The 12,689-nt window shown below is 44.5% G+C and overlaps 1 protein-coding gene across 35 annotated transcripts in view; it reads left to right on the top strand.

Moving 5' to 3' along the window:
• The window catches only part of ABHD6 (abhydrolase domain containing 6, acylglycerol lipase), a 52,269-nt gene that overhangs the window by 35,557 nt on the left and 4,023 nt on the right, over window positions 1-12,689 (top strand). For all 35 annotated transcript variants that reach the window (XM_070577011.1, XM_070577009.1, XM_070577015.1 and 32 more), the window contains 6 exons: window positions 347-503; window positions 2,135-2,248; window positions 3,528-3,660; window positions 4,952-5,109; window positions 8,582-8,636; window positions 8,844-8,944. In XM_070577011.1, coding sequence (XP_070433112.1) covers window positions 347-503; window positions 2,135-2,248; window positions 3,528-3,660; window positions 4,952-5,109; window positions 8,582-8,636; window positions 8,844-8,944 — 718 coding nt within the window. The remainder of the gene's footprint in view (window positions 1-346; window positions 504-2,134; window positions 2,249-3,527; window positions 3,661-4,951; window positions 5,110-8,581; window positions 8,637-8,843; window positions 8,945-12,689) is intronic.

The following is a 12,689-nucleotide window of genomic DNA, read 5'->3' as shown; positions in this document are numbered from 1 at the left end:
GTCAGACACCCACTGAGATCCCACCGCTGGACTCCTTCTTTGCACCATGATTCAAACTGCTAGAAATATATAACAAAAGGTTATTATGTGTTATGCTTAAGAAAACACTCCTTTTTCCCTTCCTAATTAGAGTGATTAGTAAAATACCTACCAGAATATTCATTTAAGATGCTTGCTGGAGTGGTTTTACTTAGTGCTTCTTGAGGTTGATGCTCTGGGGGACTCCAGAGACGTGGAGGCATTGGTCTCTCCATGAAGTAGGACTATGGAGAGGACCTGTGTCCCTCACAAAGCCACTTCTCTGGAGCTTGCTGATCTTTGTTTTGCCTGTATTTTTCCTCCCCAGGTACTGGCGAAGGACATTGGGCATGCAGGTCCGCTATGTTCACCACGAAGACTATCAATTCTGTTACTCCTTCCGCGGCAGACCCGGGCAGAGGCCTTCCATCCTCATGCTCCACGGATTCTCTGCGCACAAGGATATGTGGCTCAGCGTGGTCAAGGTGCAATGCCAGATTCTTCTCTCTCAAGAGGGTGTCACTCAATAAAGAAAAGGGTTTCCACTTGGACATGATGTCATCAGTAATGGTAGAAAGAAAAGGGAACCCAGAACTGTGGCTCAAGCCTTTTTTTTTTTAAAGATTGGCCCCTGAGCTAACAACTGTTGCCAATCTTTTTTTTTTTTCTGCTTTTTCTCCCCAAATCCCCCCAGTACATAGTTGTGTATTTTAGTTGTGGGTCCTTCTAGTTGTGGCATGGGAGACGCCGCTTCAACACGGCCTGATGTGCGGTGCCATGTCCGTGCCCAGGATCCAAACCTGCGAAACCCCAGGCCCCCAAAGCGGTGCATGTGAACTTAACTACTCGGCCACAGGGCCGGCCCCTCACGACATCTTAAAACTAATGCAATATGTTATTCAAACCTTTTGTCAGACAAAATTTATTGAGTTGAATGTTATCTGTGAAATCTGTGCCTTAGAAATCATTTTACCTTACAAATATTTCTTTCCGACATTCAGCTTCGCTTCAGAACTGTCACAACTATCAAGATCAGGTTTTAAAAAGTCATTTATTCTTTTATACTCCAATTTTCTCCTCTTTTCCTTTTTCTGCTTCTTCTCGTTCCCTCCCCCACCCCCTTCCCTTCTGATATTTCTGCTTTTTCTTTTTTTTTCTATAGCCCTTTAGAGAACTGGTCTTGATCTGGCAGCTTTCTGGGGTAGTTTTCCAAACCATGCACTTTCTGTCCTGGTTTACTTGGGTGTGGCAACTTACTTTATTGTTGGGAGTGACCAAGTGGTGACAGTTGGGGCTGGGAGAAGTCTTGGCTCCCACCTGTAAACAGGACCATACCTGAGTGACCTCAAGTGTGATCTACACCAGGGGGAAAAGGCTCACACATCTTCTAGTTACTTCTGTTCTTATTTCCAAATTCCACTATGAGCACAGTCATCCTCATGCCTTAATGGACCTCTCACTTCCTATCCCCACCTCAGATAAGTGTCTTTTATGTAACTGGGTATCTGTTTAGTGATAACTGTTGTAGTTTCTTGGTTAAAAGTGGCACATGTTTAAATGGAAGAAGGTATTTCAGGATAGTAATCACCCCAGGAATTAGACCTTAATGCAAGAAAAAAAAAAGTTGAAATCAGAATCAGAATCATGGTCAGATATGGTTCTTAGAGAAAGCCTTGCTCCTGTTGGCTCCAGAGCTGGCCAGGGCTCTGAGAGAACAGAACCATCCCTTCTAGTTCCAAGTCAGTGTCTGCATGACTGGAGGAAGTATGGAAGGGGTGGGAGAAGAGAGAAGGAGGTAATACCTGTCTTGACTGGTGCCAAGAAAGAGCAAGAGACTCAAGCCTGCTACCCTGACCTCCATTGCCCTTTTCCAGTCATCCTCCAAGTCCCCTTCCATCTATGTATTAGTCTTTGGGGGCCTCTGCTCCCTGTAAGACCACGGGAGATGCTTACTTTCATCAGATGTTACCAGGGTATGACCCTGGGTGGCCCAGACTCATATATCCCCTGGGATGGCTGTCTAGGCCACGTGGTAAGTGGGGGCAACCTCCCCCCAAAAGCAGGCAGACACGTTCCACATACCACATACTGACTCTCTTGGCCTGTGTGTCCTCAGTTCCTTCCAAAGAATCTGCACTTGATCTGTGTGGACATGCCAGGACATGAGGGCACCACCCGTTCCTCCCTGGATGACCTGTCCATAGATGGGCAAGTCAAGAGGATACACCAGGTAAGTAGGAGGCTCCATCAAAAATTACTCAGACTGGGTCTTCCTCACCATTGTTAGTTTAAGTCTAGCAAGGAGGCAAGAGAGTTTCCAGTGTGTTCCGTCTGCAAGTAATTGCAAACAAAACGGCAGCCCAATGGTATCCTTAATCAGCTGTGGAGGACCAGGGCTTATTGCAGACTATTCTCCTCTAAGCCCGTTGCAGTTGCTTCTGAAGAAATATGATCTGTGCATTTTCTCAGCTCTTTAAAAAAGAGAGTTAAAAATTTCTCAAGACCTTTTCCCTGGAGCCTGTTTTTCTGCTTACCAACTACATGATGACAGCACTTGTGCTGCCTGGTTGTGGAGCATGGGGAGGATGCTCTTTGCATTTTGTTCTGTTTTTGCATCTATCTTCATCCTCTCCTTGGCTGGGCTTTCATGGTCATGGGGCTTGTGAACCACTTAGGATTTGGTAGTCCATAAGTTTCAAATTGACATTAGTATTTTCCCCAGGTGAGGATGTTTATTTAATGTCTGCCCCCCTCCCCCCAATTAAACTGGGTATTCTGATCAGGTCAGGAACCTTGGCTCTTTGGCTCTTTGCTGTATCCTCAGCCCCTGACCATCAGTTCCTTGTACATAATAGATATCCAATTAATATTTTTCAGAGGGGTAGATGGTTGGTTGGATGGATTGATAGTTGCACGGATGGATGGATGGTTGGATGGTTGAATAGATCAATGGGTGGATAGTTATATGAATGGATGGTTGGACGGGTGGATGAATGGATGAATGGATAGTCGGATGGATAGGAAGGGCTTTAAATTAGGGCAAGAGCAGCAAACTGTGGCCTGTGGGCTGTGTTTGGCCTTCTACCTATTTTTGTAAGCTAAGTTTTATTGTAACACAGTCATCCTCATTCATTCACGTATTGTCTTTAGCTGCTTTTGTGCTACGTCAGCAGAGTTGAGTAGTTGTGACAGATATCATACGGCCCACAAAGCAGAAAATATTTACTCTCAGGACCTTTATAGAAAAGTTTGCTGACTCATGAATTAGGGGAATCCTTGTTGCCTTTATACTTATAAATGACGCATCAATCACCTGTGCCACGTAAATAGAAGCACATGCATGCCACAGGGCTCATATGGATAATGGATCCGGGAGATTTCAGATCCCCTTTTATCAATAGCTCTTTTCACTTGTCCCCATAGGAAGTACAGAGGTTTTCTGCTCTGTAATCACCTTTGTCATTGTCTACAGCTATATAACCAAGCCTTCTTCTCATTTTCCCTCGTAGTTTGTAGAATGCCTCAAGCTGAACAAAAAACCTTTCCACCTGGTAGGCACCTCCATGGGTGGCCATGTGGCTGGGGTGTATGCTGCTTACTACCCATCGGATGTCTGCAGCCTGTCTCTCGTTTGCCCCGCTGGTGAGTTATGAGGGCTGAAATAACCCTGTGAGTGACTTGAGCACAGTGGAATCTGAATCTCTGAAGGAATAAGTGACCAGTGTCGGCTATCACTGGTTTTCAGAATCATTTTTTGATGTCTGCTTTAGAGATACACAATGCTTTTAGTGGTAACTAACCAAACAATAGCTGTGTAACCACACTAATTTTTAAAACATAGAGCCTGTCACAACTAAGAAACCAACATTGGGACGTTACTATTAAGTAAACTCCAGGCTTTATTTGCATTTCATTAGTTTTCCCACTAATGTCCTTTTTCTCTTACAGAATCCAATCCAGGATACCACATGACATTTAGCCTAGGATTGTTTTCAAAGTGAAAGGAAATAGATCATGTAATCTGCCCCATGGCATCGTGAAAGCCACACACAATATTCATGTTAGATTTAAAGAGAAAAGAATAGATTAGAGAATATAGGAGATTTATAAGGTGCAGATTTCTGTAGCATAGTATTGATGCCACTGTGGTTCTTTCTAAAATCTAGCTCTTCAGCTAAGTTATTAAATAGCTAGAAATTTGCTCAGTGTTGGAAGTGGAAATTAGTTTTGCCCTCCTGTATATATCAGCTTGCATGAACTCTCTGTTGTGCTCCAGAGTGATAGAAAATGGTCAGTCTCAAAGCTATTTGATTGCCTAATGCTCTCCTGGAGGAAGAGGAACTGTGTAGAGGGCAGCTAGGGCTCCAACATGGGGGACAACTTAGAAGGGGACTCACTCTCATTGTGTTTTGTGTATCAACCCCACATAAGCGATTATCACGTGGGTCCAGGCCAAGGGAAGGAGTCACTCCAGGCCTGTGTTTTCTTTCTATCATGTATTTCATCAGATCTCCTCTTAAGGATACAGATGTGAAAGGGGCTCAGGCGAGTAAGTTGTCTTCTAGACTATTGCTTCTTATGCTTCTTAAACTCTATCATGCATATGAATCCCCTGCCAACTGGTTAAAGTGCAGATTCTAATTCAAGAGACTTAGGGAGGGGCTGAGAGTCTGCATTTCTTACAGGCTCTCAATGCTGCTGGTCCATGGACCACAGTTTGAGTAAGCAGTCCCTAAAATATCTTGAAGGCTTTGTTTCTCAGAGTGTGGGTTTCTCTTTGAGCAAGGATGGCAGTGCCGATTAAAAAGAAAGCTACTGGTGAAAATCACCTGAAATATGTTAGCTCTAGGCTGGTATTGGAAATTCCCTGTATAAAATGGGAGTTTGTAAGAAGGAGATGTATTACCAAGCTGTTTTGGTTTGAATCCCACAGGCCTGCAGTGCTCAAGTGATAATCAATTTATACAACGGCTCAGAGAACTGCAGAAATCGGCTGCTATGGAGAAGATTCCCTTGATCCCATCCACCCCAGAAGAAATGAGTGAAATGCTCCAGCTCTGCTCCTATGTCCGCTTCAAGGTGCCACAGCAGGTAATGTGGTCTCCGCAGCAGGATGCCTGCCTCTACCAGAGGCTCAGCTGGCAGGTGCCAGCTTCCTTCATGCATTCCCTCTTTCTTGTGCTCTTATGTATTCATTCAACAAGTATCTATACTGTGCCTATGATGTGTCATGCACTGTGCTTGGGGACAGTGGTGAATAAATAAGACAGAGACGATCCCTGGGCAGACACAGGCCAGTGGGGGAGGCAGACAATTAATAAATAATTACAAATTATAGTAAGTTTTATAGAGGAGATGAAGATGGTGCAGTGATTGAAAACGGCGGCAGGGGAAGCTTTGATCAGTCTCTTTGAAGAAAGAGCACGTGCAGAGGTGGGAAAATCAGGCAAATTCAAGATGCTGGAAGGAGGCTGGGGTGACTGGAGCCTAGAGGCTGAGGGAGAGAATGGGTTGAGATGAGCTTGGAAAGGGAGGCGGGGTTAAATCAGAGAGTCTCCTTTTTTTTTTTTTTTTTTTTTAAATCTCAGGACCCCTTTATGCTCTTAAGAATTATTGAAAGCTCCAAAGAGCTTTTGTTTATAGGGATTATAACTATTGATATTTACCATATTAGTAATTAAAACTCAGAGAAATTTAAAATACAAGAATATATGAGCACTCATTTCATTAGCCTTCAGAGTGATGACATCATCCCTCATTATGCTGCCTCTGAAAACAGTATAATTCTGAGAGAATGCAAGTGAAAAAGGCAAGTAATGTTTAGTCGTATTACGAAAATAGTTTGACCTCGTGGACTCCCAAGAAACACTGAGAACCACTGGCCTAGATCACGTAGGACCTTACAGGTTATAGGAAGGAGCCTGGAGTTTTTCTAAGTACAATAGAGAACTACTGAAGGATTGCGGGGAAGCACAAAGAGAAGCAGAGAAACCCGTTAGAGTGCTGTCGTGACTTGCAGACGCTAGTGGTGTAGACTAGAGCGGTAGCAGTTGAGACAGGAGATCTGAGAAGCTTCAGGAGGAAGAAAGGACAGGACTTAGCAAATTGGAACTGGGGGATGAAAGCGGGTGAGGAGTCACAAGTGACCTCTAGTGCTTGAGTTGGATAAAGGTAGCATTTTCTGAGTAGGGGAAGGAGAGGGAGAGCCAGTTTGGGGGAGAAGCTAAGAGCTCCATTTTGGATGTGTTAAGTTCAAGTTGCCTCTGAGGCCTCCAAGTGCAGATGTCAAGTAGGCAGTTGGATAAAGAGGTGGAGCCGAGGGAAGTCTGGCCTGGAGCTATACAGTTATAGCCATCTACCCTTGATGAGGTTAGAGGTCATGGATGTGAGTGAGGTCATCTACGGAAAGAGTGTGGAGAACCAAGAGAGGAGAGTCCATGGCTGAGGCCTCATAACAGCAAATTATCTCTCTCTGTTGTAGGAACTGGACCCTGCCTCAGGGGAGGAGGGGGTCCTCCTAGGAGTTGAGAGAATGGCTTCTATTCAGAAGTTGTGAACACGACTCAGTTAATAGCTGTGGCCTGTCCCTGAGGAAGCACCCAGAATCTGAGTCTGTTCTATCCCTGAAATCTTCCTTTTAGTTGTGAAATTATACTGACCCCTCCCAGCACTGATCTCTTCCCAGAATAGAGTGGCCAAACAGTGCTTTAGGAAATTCCATGTTTTGAGTTGTCAGGGACATGAAAACACTGGGAAAAAATAAATGGCAACTCCAAAAGTCTCACGCTCCTAGGAGAGAAGGAGCACCCGAGCACTCAGCCTACTGTGTCATGTTGTGTTATGGTTGTTTTCTTGTTTATGTCTTCCACTCTAAGCTCTGTAAGATCAGGGACTTTTGGGTCAGCCCCATGGCCTAGTGGTTGAGTTTGGCACACTCTGCTTCCGTGGCCCAGGTTCAGTTCCTGGGCAAAGAGCTACACCACTTGTTGGGGGCCATGCTGTGGCAGTGACCCACATGCAAAACAGAGGACTATTGGCACAGATGTTAGCTTAGGGCAAATCTTCCTAAAGCAAAAAGAGGAAGATTGGCAATGGATGTTAGCTCAGGGCAAATCTTCCTCAGCAAAAAAAAAAAAAAGATTGGGCACTTTTTCTTGATTGGCTGTTCTATCCCTACTCTTTAGCACAGTGCTTGCATGAATTAGGTCCTAGGTATAGATTGGATGGATCAATGAGTGGGAAGATGCCTGGATAATGCAGGAGAACCAGCGTGTGGGTAGATGCAGGATAGATGCATGCATGAATTGATGCATGTGCGTGAATAGATGATTTAGGGATACAAGATAGATGGATGGCTGAATGCTTGGTTGGATGGATGGGAGGTTGCCTGGAGACTGCAGGGATGGAGGGTGGATGGATTGGTGGATGCAAGATAGATGGATACATGGTAGAAATATGCATATATGATTCAGAGATGCAGGATGGATGGATGTCTTTGTGAAGCAGGGATGGAGGATGGATGGATGGGTAGATGCAGGATAGGTGGATGCATGGATAGATTATGCATGTCTGAGCCAGAGATGCAGGATGGATGGATGGGTGGGTGAGTGGAGCAGAGGTGGAGGATGGATGGATACAAGATGAATAGATGCATGGGTGCAGAATAAATAGTAGAACAAAGAAAATGTCTGATGCTGAGCACAACGTGTTGAACAGTTTGCCATTGATCTCACCTCTCGGCTTCCACGTCCAGAATAGTCAGATTCTAGTCATGCTCCAGAGGGTTGGTTTAGTCCAAAGTAGACATGGCTGGATCCTCCCACTTCAATCAGTGCACAGGACTCCTGAGAGTGCATTTAAGGTATTTAGCCTCTTCCCGGGTAGATGAGAGGAGTGACAGCAGCTAATGTGAACACTGTACCCTGCTTCGAGAATCCTGAGGCAGGAGGAAGCAGACAGCCATGTTCCATCTGGCCACAGTACCTCTCTGGGTCAGTATCCCAGGACCAAGAGATCTGGCCTATCCACATTTGCTGCAGCCGTCACCAGCCCTCAGCAGGGAAGCCAAGGACAGTGTCAAATAATAAACAAAGGACTGTGGAATCCTTCCCGGAATTTTTTCAATAGTTTATTTCCTCATTGTTTAAGAGGCCCGTCATCCCCAATGGCTTAGTTTTTTTTAATAGACCTTGTTTTGCATTTGGGTATTACTAAATAATTACTTGATATTATTTTCATCCTAACTGTGTCTTGTGCTAAGCAGAGAATTTCTCAAGACAAAGTGGCTTTTAGGCCACCTCAGGTGTGTTTTACATGCTGTAGGGGACCTTTGGCTTCACAGTATTACTCAAGTTCCTTCCTTATTAAAAAGAAAAAGCCTCTAGTGAGCCTAACTCCCAATTACATTGCATACTACAGCATGGGAATTTGGAGGACCAGGCCCTAAAAACCTTGACCTTGCCATAAATTGCTGGACTTTCTTTTCTTCGTTGTCCCAGAGCTGTGAGAGGTCTGAGGAAATGACTCTTCTCGTACCCTCTAACTGTGGGTTATTTATCCTCAGCTTCTGCAGGGCCTTGTCGACGTCCGCATCCCTCATAACAACTTCTACCGAAAGTGTGAGTAGCCCTCCTTAAAGCTCTGAGCTTGGGACAAGGGAAGCTTTGTGGGTGGCTGGCTTTTGTTTTCCACATTTCTGAGACTTTGATAGTTTTCTGGGGCCCTGAACAGTGGTGGACCGGACTCGATGCCTGTCCCTACGCTCTACAGTGGTGCCCACGGGCACAGCCCAGCATGCATTCACTTTGTTTTCCTTTCCTGAAAAGTGTTTTTGGAAATCACCAGTGAGAAGTCAAGATACTGCCTCCATCAGAACATGGGCAAGATCAAGGTCCCAACGCAGATCATCTGGGGGAAACAAGACCAGGTACGTAGCATTTTCCTGGGGCCCCCGTACCAGTGATACAGGCCTCTGAGGAAAAGCTATTGGTCATTTATAAAGTGAGCCTGGGGGCTGGTTTCTGGTATTGGGAAGAGGTGGAACGCATCTGTGTCGGGTGCCAGTGTTTATAGGGAGCATCATCCTGTGAGTTGAGAGCATTGACATTGGTCTTTTAAAATGAAACACAATTTAAAATCATTTTTACAGGTTATTTTTATCAAAGGCATATAGTCACGTGGTACAAAGAACTTCAAAAAGTACAAAAAAGGGTTATAGTGAAAACTTGGTCTCTTTTACATCCTAGATCCCATTTCCCATTTCCTTGAGTCAACCCTGTCCTGTGTATATTTCTTAAATTTTCTAAGGCGGGGGGTTGGCAAATGTTTTCTGTAAAGGCCAGATAGTAACTATTTTCAATTTTGTGGACCATACAATCTCTGTCACAGCTACTCAGCTCTGCTGTTGTGCAAAACAGCCGTAGACAATATGCACACAACTGGCAAGGCAGGGTTCCAGTGAACCTTTATTCACAAGGACAGGCAACCGACCATTGTCTGCTTATTCCTGTTCTATACATGCATATGTATGCATAGGTAACTTTCATCTGTAAGTTTTTCAAACATGCTATATCCACTGTTTTGCACCTTAATATGTACAAGAAATATGTATCTTGGAAATCACTTAATATCAGCCCGTACACATGTATTCATTCTATTTTTCTTTTTAACATTTTCCTTTGAAACAATTTCAAATTTACAGAAAAATTAAAAGAATAGTGCAGAGTACTCTTGTGTACCCTTTACCTAAATTCATCAATTTTTAACGAGTTTATTGAGACATAATTTCTGTTGTTAGTGCCATCCAGTCGATGGCGACTCCTAGCGACCCTGTGTACAGCAGAGTGGAACTCTGCCCCGTCTTTTTGCACCATCCTTTCACCTTCTAATGCTGTATCAGGCAGTGCTCTGCTGCTATTCACAGGGTTTTCATGGCCAGGTCCTTTTCCTAGGCTGTCTTGGATTGGAAGCTTCACTGAAACCTGTCCATCATGGGTGATGCTGCTGGTGTTTGAGATACTGGTGGCATAGCTATCAGCATCCCAGCAACACGCAGCCACCACAGTATGACAGCCGACAGACAGGTGGTGTGGTTCCCTGACCAGGAAACAAACCTGGGCTGCAGTGGTGAGAACCCCGAATTTTAACCACTAGAGCACCAGGGCTGGCTGAGGTGTAATTTACATGCCATAAAATTCATCTAGTTGTCCGTCCCACCACAACCCAGCTGTAGAACACTTCTGCCACTCCCAGAAGTTTCCTCCTGCCCATCTGCGGTTAATCTCCACTCCTACCCTAGCGGCTTGAAACCGCTGATCTGTTTTATGTTTCTATAGTTTTGTATTTTCTAGAATTTTCATATAAATGGTATCATATAATACACAGTCTTTTGCATCTGGCTTCTTTCACTCAAGCATAATGTTTTTGAGGTTCATCCATGTTGTTGCATGTATCAATAGTTTGTTCCTTTATATTGCTGAGTGTCATTCCCTGGTATGTACTACATTTTGTTTATTACCAATTTTTTAGTATTTGCCACAATGGCTTTATCATTCTCATTTATCTATCTAGAAATACATACTGTTGAACCATTTGGAATAGGTTGCTTACATTATGCCCCTTTATCTCCAATACTTCAGGGTAGATTTACTGTAAACAAGAATATTCTCTCACATAACCACAGTACGTTATCATATTTAGGAAATTTAATGCCGATGCGATGCTTTCATCTAATCTACAGTCCATATTCCAAATTCCTCAGTTGTTTGAGTAACATCCAACACAGAACCCTCCTCCTGCCCCCAAGAACCAGTATCTAATCCACGATCATGTCCTACATGTCAGGTGAAATGTTCCTCAATTTGAGTTTGTCTGCTGTTTCCTCATGATTAAATTCAGGTTCCGTAACCCTGGGCAGAATATCTCATGAGTGATATGATATCACATCCTCAGATGCACGATGTCCTTCTGCTCCTCGTTGGTGATGTTAATGTTGATTGTCTAGTCACAGTGTTATCTGATTTCTTCATTGTAAAGTTACTCTTTTGCCTTTTGCAACTAATAAGCTGCCTGTGGGGAGACACTGAGCTATCCTGCTCCTCATCAGACATATCCCCTAAACAATATTTTACATTATTCTTTTTAACGGCTGCCTAGTACTCCATTGTATGGCTCTGACAATGTATTTAATGAGTGCCCTACTGATGGCCATTTAGGTCATTTCCAGTTTTTCTACTATTAAACAGTACCTCAGTGAACGTCAGTATGCATGTGTTTGTGGAGTGTGAGAGCATACCTGAAGGGTAAAAACTTAGATGTGGAATCACTGGGTCAAAGGGCATGTGCATTTTTAAATTTTAATAGGTTTTGTCAGATAGCTCTGTATTAGTTTGCTAGGGCAGTTCTAGCAGTTGAACAAATGGGGTGGCTTAAACGATAGAAAATAATTGTCTTACAGTTCTGGAGGCTAGAAGTTTGAGATCAAGCTGTTGGCAGGTTGGTTCCTCCTGGGAACTGTGAGGGAGAGATGTTCCATGCCTTTTCCCAGCTTCTGGTGGTTTGCTGGCAATGTTTGCTGTTTCTTGGCTTGTGGACGCATCGTCCTGATCTCTCCTTCGTCATCACATGGCGTTCTGCCTGTGCCTGTGTGTCTTTGTGTTTAAATCTCCCTTTTTGTAAAGTTGCTACTTATATTAGATTAGGTGCCCACCCTGCTCCAGGCTGACCTCATCTTAGCTAATTACATCTGCAATGACCCTATTTCCAAATAAAGTCACACTTTGAGGTACCGAGGGTTAGGACTATAACATATGGTTTTTGTGGGGACACAAGCCATAACAGACCATCCAAAGAGATACCGATTTATACCCCAGAAGCTCCTTTTTTGCAACTGTTCTTTAGAAATCCTATCTTACTGGAATTTCTTCTAAAGTTTAAAGCAAGAGGAGGCAGTGAGAAATGGAGGCTTCATAAAGCCCAGGCAGACAGAATTACAGTGTCTCTTAAAGGGTATCCAGGAGTCTTATGCTATTGAATATTGTGAAAAAAGGAAATTAGAAAAAAGCTTTCCCTGTTGAGACAGTTCCTCTAAGGACCCCAAGGTGAAAGTCACCATTGTGATCCCCACCTGGGTCAGCTGCACATCCCAATTGTGTCTGCTGATGAAAGCACAAGTGGAAGTCAGGCTGCGGCCACAAAGGCTCACAACTGTGCGGATGGCCCAGGAGAAGACACTGGGGAGGAGGAGCCAGGACTGTGCCCACAGTGGCATGTGGGGAGGGAGGCATGATGGTGTCAGCATACATCTATCTCAGTCAGCCAGGTGTGGCCCAGGCTGCGCAGCGTGGGGACGTGGGTGCAGAGAGGAGGGAGGGCTCACGTGCTCCCTTCTGCAGCGGCTGAGGGATGAAAGAGCTTTATGTGCGCCTGAGCAGAGAAGTGGGACCCAGGCTAGGCCAGAAGGCAGTCATTCAATCAGAAATCAGAGTCAGGACAATGAAGGCCTTTCTTCATTTAAAAAATTCCAGAGGTGATTTGGGGCTCTTAGGGACCAAGGGAGAGGCGAGAACCCATCGCCCTGTGGAGACAGTGCAGAAGCAAGATCACTGGGCTTGGACGCTGAAAGGCTTTGCCCTTTATCAGCCGGTGACCTTGAGCAAGTCGCTCAGCCGCTC

This window comes from Equus przewalskii, chromosome 15 (genome assembly GCF_037783145.1).
Source record: "Equus przewalskii isolate Varuska chromosome 15, EquPr2, whole genome shotgun sequence".
NCBI classification, from domain to species: Eukaryota; Metazoa; Chordata; class Mammalia; order Perissodactyla; family Equidae; genus Equus; species Equus przewalskii.
This window is presented reverse-complemented; position numbering and strand designations above follow the sequence as displayed.